Here is a 21,582-nt window from a genome sequence, read left to right on the forward strand (position 1 = left end):
AACCTGTGTCCACCTTTTTAGAGACGGGTACAGTTGAACATATACCTGTACCCACACTCACCAAGTCCGTTCATGATGGGATTTTTAAAAAGCTTAGGTGGGTGTACAGTGTTACGGTTGAACTTAGGATGGACGTATAAGAATCAGATAAACATATACTAAGCGGTAAAACTATCATAGAAACCGTTATATTAGGAGTTAGATTGTATTTTGCTCCGTTTACTCAACAAATAAGCAAATTAATCCTTATATGATAGATCAAAAAGCAAATTAGTCCTTCCTAATGTACAGGGATTAATTTGCCTATTTTTTTAGTAGGAGTAAAATACAATTCAACTCCTAATACAAGGCCTCTATGGTACTTTTACCTATTCTAGGCTGATGAAGCGAAAATATAAAACTTTATAAAATGAAAAATATGATCAACAATGGTAGCCAATATATGAACGTGAGAAATGAAAATTCTGAAGACTGGACAATTTTGTATGACTACTTTTTTCTACTTATCTATCAGTATAACCTTATGAACAGACTAAACCAGGGTATGTATTAGCCAAAATTTACTAAAGAAATCCGAGTCAAGTTGAAAGAATTTGATTGACCTTTTGTTAGCTCCTTACAAGAGATTGTCGAGCTGTGATTCCAGTTCTTCTATTGGGACCATGTTGATTGTACGCTTCTCTTCTGGAGAATACTCTGCTTTTAAAAGAGATTGAATCTGGATATGGGCTTCCACAATATTTGTCCTGCATTAATAAAAGAATCACCATGTTGCTCCGACAGATTACAAGACTTAAACATTAAAGACAAGTTATTCTTTCCTCAGGTCTTTCTTAGTCTTAGATTATGTTACTCAGACTTGAACGTGTTTTTTTTCAAGTTTTTCATGTATTTGGAGAGTCCATTGTAGGATTATATCTCCATCCATGTCTGGATATGCTTCGAACATGAGTGTTGGACACAAGAACTTCACAGATACATAGGTCTTAGATACACAACTATAAAGTTCATTTTGAATTTGAGAGAAACAGCTTACTTGATAGGTTTGAAAAGAATTGTTCTTGTTGATGAGTTCTGTAAATAAAGTTTCATCTTTGCTATCACAACCGGAAGTTCTCGCTGAATGGCTGAATGTACCTGTTTAAGAAACGTAAACAGTCAATCCCGTGAATCTAAACATTGAAATTATTAACAAATTTGTCGCTGAGTGCTGCAATTTTAATTCAGACAATTATACATCTTGATGCATACTCTAAACATATATATTGATGAATGAAAATTGTCTATGACAATATCAGCCTTGAAAGTCAACAAGAAAGGTAACAAATAAGTAGTTCCAAAGAAAAAAAAAAGGATTATCGTAGAGAACTCCATGAATGTAAAACTCATTCATGCTACATATCAGATGAAAGGGCCCGACACAATGGTATTTTTAAGGATAAATAGGCATGGCATTAATGCTATATAAGGGAAGATATATACTTAATTCCGGTTTATACTTAAAATGTTAATCATGCTCTCATTCTGTCTTGAAGCTGTCCACAATAGGAGTTGGTTTCATGCTTGTTATAATCAGTATTTCATTCAATTGGGGGTTAAATCTATCATGGATTTATTTTTTTATATGCATAGAGATACGTATACATACGTCTAGATACAGACAAGCACTACATGCATAACTAAAGTTTGTATGTATCCATACATGTATGCTCCAATGGCATACTGTAATGACCAAGTACACTGGCAAAACATGAATTAAAAATGTGACACCTTCTGAACAAGTTCAGCCACTGCTTCTGGTGTAGCAAAGGCTTGTTCCTTGAGTGGCTTAGCCATTACTGAGTCTCTTTTTTTATTCTGCGTGCCAGAAGATAATGCAACTTTTACAGCTGTTACCTGTAGGAACAAATAGAAACCTTAGACAATTAGTCATGCGTCAATGCAGGAAAAAGAACATCACTATCAAAGTTATGCTTTGATTCACAGAAGTATGAATACAAGGTATTCTGTTAAATATCACATCACTAGTTGAAGTAAATATTCATATCCAAGCTCAAATTTCTGACATTTCAACTGGACTTAATACTTTTTCAAGCTGCACCACTCAAAGGGAACTGGACTTATTTCGCTAGCAAGAAATATCTACTCCTTTTAGCTTCTAATATCTTAAGTTGTGGAAAGGCTAATTGAGGAGAAAAATATGAACCTTGGTAACAAATGAAAGCATAGGATCCACTACTTGCTTAGTGACTGCCATAATAAACTCTTCACAAGTTGCCTTTAAGCTTTTCTCCAGTTCCTGCATGTAAACGAGCACAGAAGACATCTTATGCTAATGATAAAAGCAGAACTGTCAAGCCTTGAGATTACTAGATAATAAAATCATAGTTTAGAAAAGCAACAGTTTCTGAATGCTGAATGGCATTAATTAATGGTGAATTATAATTAAAATAATGCCCAAGGCAATGAGGAGTGTTGACAAAAGGGGAGAAAAGAGGAAAAGGTGGGATGCAGCAGTGAAATAGTATAATAGTTGCAGGACCAAATAACTTCACAAAAATATAGGTTATTTGCTAATAAGCAATAATTTGCTTCAGGGAATAAGAATTAAAATTCATATTACGTTATTAAATTTTCACAAACTCTGCAATTTTTCATTTCCTAGAACTGAGAATTAATGCGTTGGGTTGAGGATTATTTTAGCAACACATGCACCCAAGATGGCAAATGGCACTTCAACTCATTAAGGACGGTAAATAAAGTTATCAAAAGGTAAAAAATGGTAACCTTCTTGGCATCTACTTGACTTTCCAAAACACGGGGAGTTAAGGTCCTTGCTAATGATGTTGATCCAGACCAGTCAAATAATGAGGTCTGACCTCTAAGTATGCGTCTCAGGTTCTCCTGTCAAAGACATTTGAAAACAAATCTGGCTTTAATTCCATGTAAAAGAAAGGTAAAATATGAATGAAATTCCAGAAATGGAAAAAACTGAAGGTTGAACAACCTAAACAACAAAGGAATCTTAAGAAAATAAGTATTATACTATTTTTTATTTGTCCCACTATCATGCTGAAACAAAAAAACAAGCTTCCTCCTAGGAATGCTAACGACATAGAAAAGATTGTAAACACCAAGCAGTGTGTTTCAGTTAAAAGAAAGTTTAGCCTACCAGCAAATGAGAGAAATCAAGCTCTTTGTGTGTAACTGAGAACTCTATGTCAAATGGTGCTATCTGCAAGGCCAAAATCCATTAAAAGTTACATCTTATTAATTTTTTAAAAAAGAAAAAGAGGGGTAAAAAAGATAACCTGTTCCCTTAATATCAAAAGGTGCTTTATAAGGAAGAGTTGCCCATCCATTGGTGTGGATCTCTTTGCAATTAGTTTGCTTGCTTTCTATACAATTGAAAGATAAAAGAGGGACAAATACAAATAGTTAGAAAACCAACCAAGCCCATGGCATGTTTGAGAACATGTTAAAGAGGGAATAAGCCTTCAAATTCATCATAGAAGGGATAACATGATTTCGTTAAAAATCTAAAACCAAACTTCTCAGCATATAAAATTAGTTTGAAGTGATAGAGCAAAAACACACTCATAAAAACAAAAAAAACTTAAGAACTTAAATAGTTTGATTAACTGTTTGTATAGCTAACTTACTTGGATTGAGACAGAACAAACTTCCACAGCTTCCTGAGAAAAAAAAAGCGCAAAATTAATCCTTTAAAGGACAAATCAGCAAAGGAAATACTACTAGAAACTCAGTAGATAAGAACTAAACAGGAGTGAAAATCCAAAGACTCAAAGCACCTGTGCCAAGCCAGTGAAGACAGCTGGTTCCAAAGAACGATACAGTTTTGAGAGAAAAGATATGGTTTTCTCCAAGGGTGGATACCAAGTTTTGAATACATCTGGGTTTGCATTAGTCTGCAGACAGAAAGGAAAAATCAATGCAATTAGTACTGTTAATTGTGGCACAATTATATTTTTAGAAAAGGGAAAGAGAAATTCAAGCAGACATGAGCAATGTACTGCTAATCGTGCCAATGTCAATATCCAGATATGTCGAAGATGCAGTAATTGACACAGCATACTTCACTAAGTGATTAGGGTAACATGTCATCAATTAGGTTGTTTCCAACCAACTAGGACAAACCCATAAAAAATTTCAACAGTGTACCGGCAAGTACAAGTACAACTGTTAGGGTGTTAAACAATCCAACAAATTGGCTAAACACTTAAAGTTGAGCACAGGAGGAGGAGAATAACTCAACACAAATTGTAGAAATCAAGTTAGGTCCTATAAATAATGGTAATAAAGAGCATTTACATGAGGGTCTGAATTGACTTGCAGGAAAGTAGCTTTCCATTGTCAGACAACCGATGACAAATGCAGAATGCTCCAGTTTTGCAGGATAATCCAATCTATAAGAGAAGCAAAGAATTGTTAAGAACACTTACAGCTGTTTCTGACACCACGTCTGCAGAATGCTCCAGTTTTGCAGGATAATTAAAGTCTTCGTTAATCGGGATATAATTTGCAATCTGAGTATTCAAGAAGACAATATGTTCAGAGTTGGGATGTGTGGTATTAACTCAGACAGGCACATTCAGAAAGCACAATACAGTTTCTCCCAACATGGTAAACATGAAGTGCAACTGTATGCAATTTTATTTTTAAATCTCAAAAGATTGACAACTAAAATATTTTGTTCTTTCAAAAACAGAGAATAAAGTCACAAACATATACATGAAAGCACACATAAGCAATAACAAACCTCATCACGGATATATGTTCGAGCACGAAAAGTCAAGCGTTCATGAATGTCTGCCAAAATTCTTTCTAATGATGGGCGTAACCCTGCCAATGACTCACTCTTTCTACTAAGCTGTTCTCCCAAGACTTCAACTTTGAGAATATCAACCATTTCACAAAGAAAATCAGCATTTGCTTCATGAATGAGTTTTGGCCGCAATGTGTCATACAAGTATGTAGACCTGCAACAAATCCAACTTAGTAATACAGCAAAATATTGATACTTAAGTCAAACTCTGGATATTATTTTGATAAATTTCAATAAAGCATCATTAAACTAAAGGAAACCATAAAAAAATGGAAACAGGGAAAAGAAAGCTGTGCAACATTGAACTACAAGAGTACTTACAAAGGATCTATTAATGGAGCCAAACTTGAAACATCCTCAGAAGAAGATGGGAAAAAATGATGAAAGAGTTGATGCTCAAGTTGACACACCTACATCAATCGAAACGTGTAGGATGAAGTTAATAAAGACAGTGCACGTTTCTTCAATTTAAAAAAACCAGTTTAAATAGAAAGCAAACGGCTGGGCTAATTTTATCATCTCTAAATATCACCAAATAAAATCAACAACGCAAAGGACGCATAACTCAAATAACAAATCTAGCTTTAATTGAACAAAATTTCCAAAATTCATCTCCATATTCAACTGCTAAATATGACAGTAAGTTCACTATACCTGCATTAAGTAAGCACATCCTGATCTAGTCAATGATGGCAAACCCTCTTTCTTGGCAAATTCAGATATGCGCTGATGCACTGTACCTTTTATCTTTAAAAAAATAGTATATTAACAGACATTAAAAACCAATTTGAATATTGAAATAACGGTGCATGCATGTGCGGGGGTAATCACTAACCAAAGAAAGCCTCTGTTCACAGTACAATTTATGGCATACAGCAAGAAGATGAACATATTCTTTCCTTGATGCTTTGCTTTCAATTTCCTCCAATATAGGCTTAAGCTGCAAATGTTTAAAAATGTTAATTACCTCTGCTGAGGGGGGATCTAATTGTAGTATATGGTCCCACTTCATATAGAAGAGATATAACTCTACTTGCCATTAAATTGGGAAAATATTCAGATTTGAAAAAATGTGACAGTTTCCACATCAAAAAATGAAATCATTACCTCACTAGCAGCTGCCTTGAAACGAACATAAATTATAGATGCCTCAACACCCTCAGAAAAAGATTCTTTGTTGCCACCGCTGCTCCAAATTGCTGCCTGGACCTAAAGAGAGAAAGAACAAGCATTTTGGGAGGCATTTATTTCATACAGAAATACATGCCGATATACGCAACTTTCATCTATAGGTGGATATTTTACCTGAGAAGATGCGCTTTTGAGAACAGATACTACATGAGAGCGGATCATACCAAGAGCCCGAGACTGTAAAAACAGGTTCCAGGAGCATTTAGTCAAAACATCTACTTATATGCATGCATTTCATTCACTTACCAAAAGAGAAAAAAGAAAAAGTCCAAGATTGTACCATTCCTTCCTTACCTGGAGTTGACGGAATTTTAGCAAATAAACACTGGATTCTGCGTATTGTGGATTATTCTCAACATACCTACAAGGGAAATTTTTTATTAAAATATTTTGATGATATGTGCTCATATGGACAGTTATTACACGATTGTCAAACAGTAATTTTAGCAAATAAACACTGGATTCTGCATATTGTGGATTATTCTCAACATACCTACAAGGGAAAATTTTGATTAAAATATTTTGATGATATGTGCTCATATGGACAGTTATTACACGATTGTCAAACAGTTTGCACATGCAGACTAAGTTCAAATGCAAACTTACAATATGCACTCATCGAGCCGTTTAAGAAGTGGGAGAAAGTTTGCATTTCCAACATTCATGTTTGGAGAATAAAAGTTGGAAGTAATCTGTATAGAAGAGGTAAAATTAGACAAACCATAAATTTCAGAACTACTGCACCAACAGCAATTCATCAAGAAACATAAAGTTAAGCATAAATCCTAAAGGATAATAGGATAATAAGCAAAGACAAGGAAGTAACACTTAATTAAACTGATTTCTAGTTAAGATAGCATTCAAACCTTACATTCTCCAACTCATCAAAATACTCAAGCTTACTGCGAAGTGCTTCAGCAAACTCAATCAGCCTTTGCTTCTCCATTACCTGCAATGAGAACAAGCTTGTGAGGCAATGAATCAACCAACTCAAGACAAACTTTCCATCTAAAAAATAAGTGGATTACAGCCACCTAACATAAAGCCAAAGTGAATAAGCTAGAAACAAGAAGATGAAACTAAATCCGAAGTCTTCCCAATGAAAACCATACCAATCGATTGCATGCATCATGAAGAGTTTTAGTTTTTGTTTCTACAGCTTGGTGTTGCAGTTGTAGTTCATTCAATAGGTCCAAGGTCTCATCCACCTACACAGGAGTACTTGCTAGCTTTAAAATCTTTGCGTAAAATATAGACATAACCAATAAAATAGCTAGCAAAGCAAATGAGAATGCATGGAGATATAAAAGAAAAAGAACATACTTGTCGAAGTATATCATCACAAGTCTGAATGCGGTCTACTAGAGTATCAACATAGTGCTGATACTTCTCCTCAGTCTGAAGGAAGAGAAGCAATGAGATGCAATAAATAGATATCTAATTAAATCACTCCATGTTCATATATATCGCAACAAGAAATTGCTACTAACCTCAGACCTCAGGGCTGATTCAAGATCCGTGAACCATTTATAAAACTGTACCAGAAAGTGTGGAAACAAGAAAAAAGAATCAAATGCAGTAGATCCAAATCTCATCGATGTCATAAAACCATGGTAGCACTAGATCATTCAAAGAAGAAAATAAAATACCATCCACAAAATTTCAGATCTCCGCATCTCCATTTCACTCAAGAAATACAACTAAACTAATTACCTGATTTGAATTAACCAAAATTTCATCAATAGCTTCAGAATCTCTAAAATTGTCATCCTTTGTAGAAACGGACAAACCTTTATCTTGCCCTGAAGTTCGCTCTTGAGCCTAAACACCAACATAATCCAACCAAAACATTCAGAATGAAATTTAACACCCACACACACACATATTACCAACAAGAAATAGAATTACTCACCAAATTGGCTGGAAACGGCCGTTCAGCAACTGCATGAGATAGCATCTGTATTGCTCGTTGCTGCTGCTCAGTCAAAGGTGCATTCTACGGAGAAAAATCCCCAAAAGAAATTAAATTAAACATAAATAATCCAAATTAAAGCTTCCAGCTCCACTTCACAGATCCAATATTCAAACTAAAATGTTTTTCAGCTCTTCAGATTATAATTATTAATATTATTATCACATTTCGGTTCCTTCTATGGCTCGAATGAAGAGATAGGATCCGTTAATTACTAAAATTAAGAATGAAATGAGAGAAAGAAATCGAAATAGAAAAGAGCTAGTCGATTAAAAAGCTGGTTTTCCTCTTCTCTCGAAATTCACAGTTATAAGTTGAAAGTTATAAGTTCACTGAGATCAAATTATAACAGATCTAAACTATAAGAGATTCAATTCGTAACGTGAAGGCAAACATCTGTGTGTTCGAAGAGAAAGTTATGTAAAAAGAAAACATACCTGTTCCCAAGTAGAAGCAAAATTGTAGCCTTTGGAGATGGCTCCGGATTTAGGAAGTTTCGAAGGTGCCGTTGCTGGATTCGTTGCCATTTTCTCTATCACGGAAGGAGTCTGGTTCTGATAGGCCAGACGAACTTTAGTTAACTTGCTCGCTAAACGACGGCGTTTTCTAAAAAGCAGATAACCTTTCAAGACGCATCATTCTATTTAGCAGAGAGCGGTTTCTGGTTTGCGCCATTTATTTTCTGGGTCAAGTAATATAGGTTTAGATCGGAGACGACGAAAAGAATCTTCAGCCATTGAACCCATTCTAGATATGTTTGGGCAAAGTCGAGTCAGAAAACAAAGAAGCCCAAAAGTAATTGACCCAGAAATTATTTTTTTCTTTGAACATACGATCGTATACTTGAATCTTCGTATTTTTGCTTAATGATTATCTATCACAGATGATAATAATTGTAGAATATATTCATATGTTACTCTACTAAATTTTATTATTAGCTGATGTCCAAGCTTTTTTAGTTTTTTCTCTCTTTTCGAATACAATGTTGCAGCTTTCATGTTTTTTGGAGGGCATTTGGAAGATCTTCCACTCAAAAGTAACTGAAAACATTGAATCACCAAGAATAAGAAACATTTACGGTTGACTGGTTTATTTCACAAATGTTTAATGCATATTTGGTACAATGCGTAATTTGGCTTATAAAAGGTACTCGTCCTTGAATTGCATGTTTACTTCATGCACATCCACATAACCATGAAAGGCAGCTATATTTTGTACAGTCAACAAGGCAAGACGTGCACCATGTTGGTCAAGTTGTTGCTTGTTTCGAGCTGCAGAGCGAGATAATGTACCCAAATGGTCTGAACTAACAATTTAGGCTAGAGTAGAGATCGTCCAGAGCAACATACAAGGGCTCAGCAGCCTTTGGCCGGCTCACAGTCCCGAGTAATATGTCAGTAGTGGTGAGATAAGGATCGCCATAGAACCGTAGGTTGGTATCCATTCTTGTTGCAATGATGTTCCCTTCCAGTGACACACCAACAAATGCCCCTGCAAAATTTTGTGATAAATTGGATAGCTGAATCCACAAACTAGTGAAAGGAGTGCAATACATTGCAGGATGGAATACCTTTACTACAACTGTATGTGTAACACATGCCGGAGCCTCTATCTCCTGCCCGATGATCTGCTTCCAGCACTCTCCCCACAGGTCCTGCAGCAGCACTGCAGCCAGCACCAAGAGAAAAATGCATGCGACTACAAAATGTCTTTACAGCTTGTAAATCATGAAGCACGATTATGAAATCCATGAGCTCACCCCCAATCTATGAAATGCATAAAAATGGAATTTAGCAAATAGATTATACATATAAATACTACGGAACGTGGGAGGGAATCGCTCCTTAGCTGCCTAGATGTGTAAATTCTGCTTGAACAGGTATATATTTTTCAGAGTCAAAAGTTTACCTGAGCACCCCATCCTAAACCAACAGAGAATATAGCTGATGGAGCAGACCATGTTCCATCGGACCTTCGAGCAAGAACAAGACCAGTTCCGAGCTTGTATGCTAAAAGAACTCCAGCTTTAACAACAGTTAAAATAGCTAAGCCTTTGGCTCCTTTAAGAACTGCCAGTGGTATAGATTTCTCTGGACTCAACCGAGCAACCTGTCCGTTTGAACTACTGTTATTCGAAACATCTCACCATGCCAAAATATATTCAATTATGTAGCTCCAATATGTGCTCCGGTTGAGCAAGACCAATCACATGAAACTCAATCTAGCTGGTAAGTATGATCTAGACAGAAAAACAAAGCTACTGTCTTGTATGAATAATTAAAACTAGGCTCAAACCTGGCAATAGCTTCTCAAGGTGGTGGATGCTTTGTAGATCTCATGTTCCATGGACAAACCAACCGGCAAGTTCAACCAACCTCGAGTGCACGTCCAATCCATGACATCATGTTTTGCTACTTGTGCAGCATTGCTAATGGAGTTAATAAGAACACCATGCAATGGATCAAGTCTATCATAGCAAGAATCACACGCCCTCTGGGGATTTCTATCCCTAAATTTAACAGGTAGCAAGCACCTTCCCTTAGAACATGCTCTACAGAAAATCCCTCCACAAAACCGGCAATGATGTCTGCCACGCGTGATTGCTGTAAAGAGAGAACTGCACTGCATGCAAACAGTGGTAGAACTATCTGGAAGCCACTCCGGAGGCTCAGCTTCCAGCACTTCTTTATATGCATTATAATTTATCCCCCTTGGCTCCATAAGCGGCGGGGCACTCGGTATATAAACAGAGGATTGCAAACAGGTATCCCCATTGTTTCCAGACCCCAGAAATGAAACATTAGAACTTTGGCACTGCTGATTCACTGAAACACCCGGGGAGCCTTTATTAGTCCCGGTTACAATTGCAATTAACCCACTCAACACATTCTTCAAGTTCACCTCTGGTTCCAAGCCATTCGGCATGGATACACGAACATCATCGCTTGAATCATATCCTCCATCGATGAACTCATCAGAATCAGCAGGAAACTGATAAGGATTACCTTTCTTTATCGACTTTGAGCCTAATGAGACGATACTTTTATCTTCTGGCACAGTCCAATCAGAATCAATATAATCATCATCAAATTGATAGGCGTTATTATTATTATTCTCCTTTTCTACCTCTGAAAGCGACGAATACGAAACCCTACCCTCAAATCTTGCCATTCAACCACACAACCAAGAACCTGATTCCTAAATCCAACAACAACAAGTAATTTCACTGAAATTCAAAAATGAACACCCGTCTTAGCCGCCTAGCAAAAAGAAACCCTAAACAACAAATTAAGTCACGAAATAAATATATCTCATCAACCCAAAAGAAAACAGAGGACCCAACAATTTTTTTTTTTGTTCTCCTATGCACAATTCAAACGTAATTGTTTAACAAAATCAAAATACAATAACTTCGTTTAGAACTAGGTTTTCACAAATCATGGTTGATTTTTCATCCTAATTTATTGTTTGAAGGAGGAAAATAAAAATAGAAATTGAGATTAAAAATAAAAATAAAAATAGAAATTGAGATTAAAAATAAAAATAAAATTCGTACCTTTTTCGCTTGCATCTGGGAATTAGTATTACACGATTGAAATCTTTAATTTCGAAACGCCACGAGAAAGAAAGGGTGACAATAGGGTTTGACGATGAGGGAAATTGTGAAATGTAATAAAATGAAAAGGAAAAATAATAATAAAGAGGGAAGTATAACGAAATAAAACTCAAAGGAAATTGGAGGCGGTAACAATTCAATTGAGATCAATTTTGTAAATAATTATGATTATGATATAATATTATGGTTCTTTAGAAAATGAATCCAAAAGTTGATTGGGATAATATAATTTTTGGCCCCTTAATTTGGTAATTAGATTCAATTCGGTACTCGTACCTTTTTTCTTTTGTTCACTTTGATATCTCAATTTGGCAACTAGATCCATTTTGATTCCTGAATTTGGATTCCTTCAAGATTTGATGATGTTACAATTTTCTTGGAACTTGACTGCATTGGTAGGTAAAACCAATTGGACCGAGAATCGACCGATATACTAGTTCAAACAAAGACACTGCTCAAAATCAGTAAAAGCGAAAACTGGGACAAAAATCATTAGTTGAATCGATTTAATGATCTTTTTGTATTTTTTTAAGTTTTTAATGAATTTTTAATTATCGTTGGCTTTACAGTTGAACCAATCAAATTGACTAAATCGAGAATCAATGATTTGATTGGTTCAACTAGTGATTCGATTATTAGAACAATATATGTGACACTCTAAGGTTGTACCATGTCATCAATTGAAATTATATATAATTTTTTAAAATTTTCAAGTGATGTTGTGGCACAATACCACGTCATTGAACTTTTATATTTTTCAAGTTCAGGGACCAAAACGACTTTAGTTGCCAAGTTCAGGTACCAAAGTAGATAAAAAAAACACAAGTACAAACAAAGGTCAAAAATTATATTATCCCTATAAAAATTTATTGAATTAAATTCTATTAATTTGGATTAGTTCAATAAACGAGACATCGATTCTAATAAACTATTTGAAATTTATTTTAAAAAATTGAATTCAAAATGGTAATTATAGAGTTGAGTTCAAGTTCAAACAACTCAAGCTATTGATATTTGAGTAAGGTAATATTTGATTTGAGAGGCTCACGAGTTTAATCGACCTTTTTATCTTAATTGCCCATATTAGATAGAAAAAACAAGTACAAAAGAATTTAATCAAGCTCGAATTTGAACTTGAGTATGACAATTGATAAACAACTTTAATCGAACTCAAGTAGCTCAATTGAGTCTCAAACCAAGCTCTCGCTTAGAAATTGATGTTCGATAAAACTCGAATTGAGTATAGAACCTTGAAGTTCAAATCCAGCTTGAGCTCGATGTTGCTATTATTCAAGTTCAACTCAATTCGTTTATATCCTTAATTTCATTCATTGAGTTAATTTTTTAAATTAATTTTTATATAATATTTTATGTTTTTAATTAATTTAAATATAAAATAATTATTTTTAAATTGTAAAAGATAAAATAATAATAAACAATACCGGTGAAAATATTTATTTAATAAATTTTATTAAATTTAAATAGTTCAGAATTTAATGTAGTGGATTTAAATATCCAGTTATATTTACATACATGTATTTTTAATTTTTAAAATAATATTTTATATAATTATATATCTATATAATAAGTAAATGGAAGGGCAAACTAAGGTTAGCACTGCAAAAAGCCCAAAGAGTGTCTTAGATCTTAATTGGATTAAAATTAGAGATTATCATGGATTTGTCTCAATACAATTTTAGGCTTTTTGTTTTTTATGTTTGGGCCCAGTTTGACCAAAAAATATGCTTAGAATTTTGCCCAAGTTCAATCCGAATAAAAATACTAAAATCCTATCATGTCCACTCGTATTAGAATTTGTTCATATTTTTATTTTATATAAAAATAAATTTAAAAAATATAATACATCAAATACACTAAAATAAATAAATATTTCTCAATAATTTTAAAAAATTATTTATATTTAAATAATAATAAGATAGGTACAACTTAACAAGTAAAAATCTCTAAAATAATAACAAAATTAACAATAAAACAAAAGTTATACAATACCAAATAATAAGAACAAAATATTAATAATATAGTAGCAACACCAAACCAATGACAAAACAATGAAAAGAAAAGGCAACAATTTTTCTTTTACAAATTTGGGCCGAGCTTAAACCAAAAAATGTTACCCAAAACTTTTCGTATTTTTATCCAAATTCATTTTTTAAATTCTCGGAATAGGCTAAAGAAATCAAGAATGCCTTTCCCTTTCCCCATAATAAACAAATAATAAGGATTTGCTTTGCTTAACTGCCTGAAACAGAAACACGCAACCCCGTAAGGTAAAAGAAGCTTTGATTCTCGCCACGTTTAAGGTTGTCTACTCCTCTTGACTCCTCCTTAGATATCGCTTCTCTTCCACTAACCTATTTTCAACTTTTGACTTACTGCTACTAATTATTCCATTAAAATTAATTATTGTAATTATAGATATGAGTTTGAATTTAAATGTAATTATAAAGTTGAGGTAATCACTTTATTTATTTTTTAATGGTTTTGTTAATTAAATTTTGATTATATTAATAAATTGAAATCTGATTTTTAAAAAAATTTGTGCACTCTTAGGTTTTTAAAATTTTAAGACTTACTTTTTTATTTTATTTTTAAATAATTAAAGTTTCTGTATGTGATTTTTGTTCTAAAATTTTTGGTATTACTTGATGTTGGGTTGAGATGGAGGTGTCAATGGGCCGGGTCAGGTTCAACTAAATTTTATGCTTGTGTGATAGGTTCGGGCCTAATCCGAAAAATGAGTCTAAAATTTTATCTAAGATTAGCCCGAATAAAAGTATTAAAACTCGAGTTCGGTCTAGCCTGCCCATATTAGTTTTTTTATATTATTTAAAATATATATATGATATATCAAAAATGTTAAAACATTAAAATAAACATTTCTCAATAATTTAAAAATAAATTAAAAAATATTTTTAGCTACCACTTATGACAAAAAAATGTTTAAGTATCAAAATGGAAAAAAAATTATAGTTTAAGTACCAATTTGTGAGTTAACGATTTGACTAACGAAGAAACTAATTTGAAAAAAAAAAGATAATTTAAATACCACGTATGACAAAAAGAAAAAAGGAAAAAGGTTTAATTTAAGTAAGCCAAATGAAGTGGAGCAATCAAGGCTTAAAGACAAAATTAATCCTCAAACTTATACCCTTTTTTCACTTAAGCATTTAATTTTTTTTTATGCCAAAAGTAGTAGGGCAAATCACTAGACTATGAATTTTGATTTATGGTGTAATTTGATATATGAATTTTAATTGGGTCTGATTATCCACATGAAATTTTTATCGTAGTTCTAATTTATACATGAAACTTTAATTATGATTAAATTATATACATTTAAATAAATAAATATATCAATTTATTTTTATATTGGAGAAATATAATTATTAGCAGTTGTAGTATATAAACGTATATAGAATTAAATCAAATTAAAATTACACATATAGAATTGCACAAAATCAAAATTCATATATAATATCGTATATTGGACTAACATTCATGTGTAGTTTTGATATTTATCTCAAAGTAGTACTTAAAACAATAAAAACATAACACGTAACATGTTTTTTTTTATATTATGCATGTTCATTTTATCGTCCATGTTCGGGGTTCGGGATTCGGGGTTGCCTCTTCCAACAATGTTGTCTCCAAGGTTTGAACCTATATTCTCCCATTGAAAGGACAATGTGTCTTATCATTACATCCAACCACTTATTGGTTATAACATGTATTTATTGAACGTCGTACATTTTTCAATAAAATAAAACAAAATTAATAATTTAAGTATAATTTTATAAAAAATATATATCTAAATAAAAAGTCAATTTCGTAACCATGATGGAAGGGTATCAATAATTGAGCACATGGTGATGGTGGCATATACCAGGAATCGAAGCAGCCATTAAAAGGTATTTAGGTGAGAGTCCCCGTACCTCCGTCCCTACCCAAATGGTTGCCTCATGTTTGGTGCAGATGCGTCTATGGAAATATATACATTATTCAATATGTAATATAATATATAGAATTTTAATTTGATGTGACATAATTTATGTATATATTTTTTATTTATTTTACAATTCATATTCTATGTTTACTATTATTATTATTTTAATATTATTATTTTTAAAATTCGAATTAATATATATTTTTTAAAATGCTATATATCTCATCACTGCACTTAATAGTGTAAAATTGATTTAATGGTTTAAAAGGTCTTCAAAATTTTTTGAAAAAATCAATTAAGCCCTGCGATATTTTTGTACCCAATTGAACCCCTAAACTAACAAAATTTATTAAATAAGTCCTTTAACTAGCATTAATTGTTATAGCGCTGATGTGGCCTTTAACGGTGCTAACATGGCACTCCATGTCAGCGACAGTTGCTGACGTGGTAGTGCCACATAGCAAAAATAATAAAATTAAAAGGAATATTTATTTTTTTATTGGAATGAATCTCGATAAATATTTGTCTAGCAAAAATAAGAAAATCAAAGCTTAATTTTTTGAATGGGTTTTATTAATTTTTATTTTTTAAAATTTATTTAATATTTTTATAAATTTCAATAATGATTTATACATTTATGTGTCCAGGTTCATTTTAGTAAAAATTAATTTTTTTTTATTATTTTTATTGATATGGTAATTGTTGCAGACATGAAACGCCACTTTAACATTGTTAAAATCTTCCATAATAAAAATAAATAAATTAAATCTTTAAAAATAAAAATAAAAAGATTATATTCTAAATCTACAAAAACATAGAGATTTATAGTATATTTTAATATAATATATTTAATAATAAAACTTAAATAAAAGTTTTATTATTATTAAACAATAATTCAGATCAATTCTAACCTGAAAATCCTTTGTCTAGAATTTAACCATTCAACAAGTCTTTTCAAACAATTAAAATCTACATTATTGAAAGCTATTTTTTTATTAATAATTTTATTTCTATAATGAAAATCAAATAACATTTTATTGTTTAATATTTATCGGCATAATCACAAATTTAACCTTTAACATGTTTTGTCAATTTGAGTCTTAATATTTTTTTTGAATTAAATTAAACTTTTAACCTTTTAAAAAGAATTGAATTTGACCATTAGTTTTTTAAAAATAATCGAAATATTGTTTTAACGAAAATACTGACTAAAATGTTAAATTGTTAAACATGGCAACACACATGACAATTCACGAGTATTTCATGCAATTTTTTAACTTTTTATTTTTGAATTTGATAATTTTTTTAATATTTTTATAAAATTTAAATTATTTATTAGCGTGGCATATAAGACGAATAGTATCACGTTTGCATAAACATATGTGAATTGTCATGCGAATTGTTACGCCAGTATCGTTAAAAATTTAATATTTTAGTCAGGATTTGAGTTATATGAGCAAATATAATTGGTGCATATAACAATTGAAGAACAACAATACAAGACAATTGGTTACTCAATTTAGTAATTATCTATGTTTGTGGGCAATGACGAATGTAAAGGGGCAAGAGTGTGCCTTGCCCCCAAAAATGGATAATTATAATTTTGCTCCTTATAAATTTATACATGGTAAATTTATACTTTGACCTCCAAATGAGAAAAAAAAATATGTTTAGTTTTTTTTAAAAATGATAAAATTATAAATTAATATATGATAAAACTTATATCTTGACCTCTTGAAAATTTATAATTCAATTTTGACCCTCCTAATTTTTTTCTAGATTTGTCCTTATTTATGGGCCCAGAAAACTAGTTCACTATCTTCAACCTCGTAGAAAGAATGATTCAAATGCTATCACTTACTAGTGTAGCAAGCTTACACTTGAACTTAAAATCTAGAATTCTCTCCACTAAATTCTCCCTTTGAAAATTTAGTTTGTAAAATCAAATGACTCAATTGTTTTACTTACAGAATGCGCTTACTAAAACAAGTTCCAAATGAACAGACTATGCGCTAAACCCCTCAATTCATATGCCCTATACAAGTCTTGAATATATAAGTATTATTGGACTTGTTGATATACAAATCAATTATAATGCTAATCCCCACCAAAGTAGCCAATAAATTAGGACCACATCCTAATAAAGTCTAGGAGAAAAACGGTTAACTTTGGATATTATACAAAAGGGTTAACGTGATTTTTGATTCCTGTCAACTAGGTCTATGTTCATTTATGCGTTTTTTTGTTCGCTTTGATATCTGAACTTAACAATTATGTCCACTTTGATACCTAAAATTTGTATTTCATAAAAGTCCGATGACATGACACTCTTTTGTTATATTATCATATTTTTTTAAAATATATATAATCTAAAAATTATAAAAACATAGATATTTTTTTAAGTTTTAGGTGATGGCGCTACACAATCTCAAAGTGTTATGTCATCACATTTACAAAATCTAAGTTCAACTACCAAAATAGGCAAAGCTACAAATGGACTAGTTGTCAAATTTAGGCACAAAAAATTACATTAAACCTGTACAAAATAAGATGCAAACATATACGATAAATTTGATAAAACAACACATAAATTAGAGTTAATTTCACCATATATTCTCAAACTATAACATTCATTCTAAATTGGTCCCCAAACTATGAAACATTCTAATTACATTCCTAAATTATCGAGGTTATATCAATAAAGTCATTCCATTGCTTAAATTGTTAACCAATAAATGAATAAATGAGATGTAAAATCTTATGTGGCGTAGCTTAAAATGAAAAATTTAAAGAAAAATGAATATTGTAAAGATGAATATTGTAAAAATATTGGTTTTGAGTTTTTTGAAACTTTTTTTTATAAAAGCTTTACTGTTCATTATCTATTTTTTTATTTTACTTTATTTGCAGTGCAACTTTCAATAGTCGTGCGACAATGCTTTACTTTTTTTAAAAAAATTTACTTTCAATTATGTCACATAATGTCATTTAACAGTTAAATTAACATTTTTAATAATAGAATAACCTAATTGATATAACATTAATAATTTGATATGTAATTAGAACGTTTTAAGCTTGGGAACCAATTTAGAATGAGAACAATAACTTAGGAAGCTCTAGTAGAATTAACTCAATACACTAAATTAGTGAAAAAATAATATGCTTAAGTAACATTAATATAATAGTAACAGGGTAAAATACCAAAAAAAGCCATTTTTTTTAAATTTACCGAAATGGGCCCGGTATTTTATTATTTACCGGAATGGGCCCTTTTCCCCTAAATTGCTTCCACGTCAGTGTGATGTTAGGGGACGTGTCAGCAAATCGCGTCTACGTAAGCGCAGTTTGCTGATGTGGCAGCAAATTGCGTCTACGTAAGCGCAGTTTGTGTCCACGTCAGCAAAGCGTGCTAATGTGGACGCGCTTTTGCTACAGTAGGTCCTGAAAAAATAATTTCGAGTTGACGTTTCTAAGCAAATAGTATAAAATAACGCTGCAAGCAAGATGCTATTTGAGAAGAATTTGTGAAATCGCGCCCTCGTGGACGCGCTTTTGCTACAGTAGGTCCTGGAAAAATAATTTCAACTTGACGTTTCTGAGCAAATAGTATAAAATCACTTCTAGTAGGATGCTTTATGAGAAGAATTTGTGAAATCGCGCCCACGTGGACGCGCTTTTGCTACAGTAGCATGTTTGGGCTGAGGCTATAAATAAGGCAAAAAATGTTCTCAGAATGCATAAGTCACAGCAGAAACAATTTAGAGAGGCTAAGAAAGTTAGAGTTTCAAATATGAGTGAGCGTATTAGTGTTGTTATTTACTACGATGGTGAGGTTTGCCACACCGAGAATGGTGTTGTTTTTTGTCGGAGAATACGGTGCGACTAGTTTTTAACCAGAACATAGATTTGACAGAACTTCGTAAAAGAATTATGCGTAAAATTTTCGGAACGACGCCAATGAAAGTTCTGACTATTACGTATCGATTCTGTTATTCTGTTGATCCGGTGACATATGACTCGTTCGACATAAAAGGTGCTCGTAGCTTGGAGGCAATGGTGCAGACTCATCTTGCTAGTGGAGCAGCTTATATTGAGTTATATGTACAATTTACATTGCCAAATGATGTACTTGCGATCGGTGTTCGAGATGTATACACGACCCCTAGCCGACATTCGGTTAGCGGGTTACAAAACACGGAACAGCCCATGTTTGGTAGCGGTGTTGAATGCACATCCCCCGCAAGACACTTTGTCGATGGATAGGACATATACGTCGGTGGCTCGATGTTTGATGCTGGAAATACGTACTAAGGAACGACATCAAGTTCTAGTGGTTGACAATCTACATCCAACTAGGGACGTTATGAAATGCCCAGAAGAAGGGATGATGTACTCCCTACGACATCAACTGGTGAGGGGACCTCGTACACTGCAGATAATTGTGGGTTAGAAGATGACTCTGATGTGGATCCACCTCGAGAGCCCGGGCCTGATGGTGCAGAAGTTGGCTTATTTTCTGAACCGGAGCCTATTCCAACAAAACCTGAAGATGCTGAAAGGAGTTCAGATGAAGAAGAAAATCCACGATTCAGAACATACTCACCTCCAGCCCACATGCATAATGTCGATCTGTCTGCAGATGATGCGTTAGAGTTTTCAGATCTACCACACCGGTTGCGTGATCGTACAAGTTCAGGGCTAGATTCGGGTGAATTTGAAGTTGGTAATCAGTTTACCAACAAGGATAGTTTTATTGGTGCTTTGAAACAACATAGCATCAAAAACGGCGTTAACTACCACGTCGTTAAATCCAAATCAGATAAGTTTGAGGCGAAGTGTGCGGTGCAAGACGGCACATGTTCATGAAAAATCTACGCCACATTAAGAACTCATTTGGAATTACTGCCTGAATTGCCGGATCCTCGTATGGTGTCTATTGAAACTATATGAACTTGATAGAAATATTTGTTATATACATAATACTAAATACTAAATACCAATCGACTAGCGAATGATGGAAATATCAATTTTATTTAATACTTACATGTGCTTTCGACTGTTGGTCTAATAGAAGCCGTATATCTTCAAGAGAGGTAGGTAATCGAGCATGACTTGCCGGATGGTTCCACCTAATTAAATAAAATTTTAGCATACTTTTATTTTTAAAAATCTACATAATAATTGTAAAATCTAATATAAAATTTACCTCGTTATGAGTGAGAATGTATATGGGTGGTCCACTCAATGACGTAGAAATGAAAAGCAAAACTGTTCCCATGACTGCAGTAGTAACAGGCAACCTCCGATTTTTGCTTTCCTCGGTCGCGTTGCCCCGCACATCTCCTGATATAACGTTGCCAAGACGGCAGACCCCTAACTCAATTCACCAGCTGCTCTAAAACCAACGAGTTTCAGCAGCCATCTTAGATGTACGCGGCTCCGTGACGAGTTCGGCATCAGATAACCTCCAATTAACTGAAGAATGTATGCCCGAGCATATCGGATTCTTTTTATTTCGGTTGAATCTTCATCCGAATCTGGGAATGTGTCTCGTAACCAGCCCATCTCGATCTTACCTTCGTCCATTTTCTCCGGAATAGCACCCAAAAACTCGTAGCACACCGCTCCCCAATTGCTAGATTGGGCAGACCCGGTGACTGGGTACCCGTCCACTGGCAATTCCAATTGCAGACTGACATCTTCCAAAGTGATAGTGCACTCTCCACATGAAAGATGGAATGTGTGCGTCTCGGGTCTTCACCTCTCGATCAACGCACTGATTAGTTTCGGGTCCACCTTGCATCCCCGGCCTACCGTCGCCACATGCCAAAAACCCGCTTCCCGCAAGTAGTTCTCTACCAACGGTGATGGAGGAGCATGCATATTGCGAATATTGCATTCCAATATCTGATCTACAAACTTTTATAACAAATAATAAATTAATAATTATCTAAAAATGCATAAATAAAAATTTCTTAAATAATATTTAAAAA

At 33.2% G+C, this 21,582-nt stretch overlaps 2 protein-coding genes across 4 annotated transcripts; both read right to left on the reverse strand.

Moving 5' to 3' along the window:
- Positions 1–382: 382 nt before the first annotated feature.
- LOC107893379 (conserved oligomeric Golgi complex subunit 3) lies at positions 383–8,776 on the reverse strand. The gene is made up of 25 exons (XM_041109364.1): positions 8,447–8,776; positions 7,950–8,033; positions 7,751–7,858; positions 7,528–7,572; positions 7,361–7,435; positions 7,150–7,245; positions 6,909–6,986; positions 6,644–6,729; positions 6,332–6,398; positions 6,152–6,214; positions 5,954–6,055; positions 5,682–5,786; positions 5,501–5,593; positions 5,168–5,256; positions 4,781–5,000; positions 4,464–4,547; positions 3,813–3,929; positions 3,663–3,695; positions 3,312–3,398; positions 3,173–3,235; positions 2,788–2,904; positions 2,207–2,299; positions 1,771–1,896; positions 1,037–1,137; positions 383–746 (listed from the first exon to the last, which is right to left on the reverse strand). The coding sequence occupies exons 1-25, from the start codon at positions 8,534–8,536 to the stop codon at positions 617–619; spliced, it is 2,352 nt and encodes a 783-aa protein (XP_040965298.1). The 5' UTR covers positions 8,537–8,776; the 3' UTR covers positions 383–616.
- Positions 8,777–9,073: 297 nt separating this feature from the next.
- On the reverse strand, positions 9,074–11,768 carry LOC121225183 (uncharacterized). Of its 3 annotated transcripts, none has more exons than XM_041109368.1 (5): positions 11,566–11,768; positions 10,305–11,207; positions 9,918–10,118; positions 9,580–9,775; positions 9,074–9,500 (listed from the first exon to the last, which is right to left on the reverse strand). In XM_041109368.1, the coding sequence occupies exons 2-5, from the start codon at positions 11,178–11,180 to the stop codon at positions 9,316–9,318; spliced, it is 1,458 nt and encodes a 485-aa protein (XP_040965302.1). In that variant the 5' UTR covers positions 11,181–11,207; positions 11,566–11,768; the 3' UTR covers positions 9,074–9,315. The 3 variants fall into 3 exon arrangements, with proteins under 3 accessions (XP_040965302.1, XP_040965301.1, XP_040965300.1); XM_041109367.1 differs by having other exon boundaries at positions 10,305–11,235; XM_041109366.1 differs by having other exon boundaries at positions 10,305–11,285.
- Between the last annotated feature and the right edge of the window lie 9,814 nt (positions 11,769–21,582).

The sequence above is a fragment of the Gossypium hirsutum genome, chromosome D13 (assembly GCF_007990345.1).
Source record: "Gossypium hirsutum isolate 1008001.06 chromosome D13, Gossypium_hirsutum_v2.1, whole genome shotgun sequence".
In the NCBI taxonomy this organism is placed as follows: Eukaryota; Viridiplantae; Streptophyta; class Magnoliopsida; order Malvales; family Malvaceae; genus Gossypium; species Gossypium hirsutum.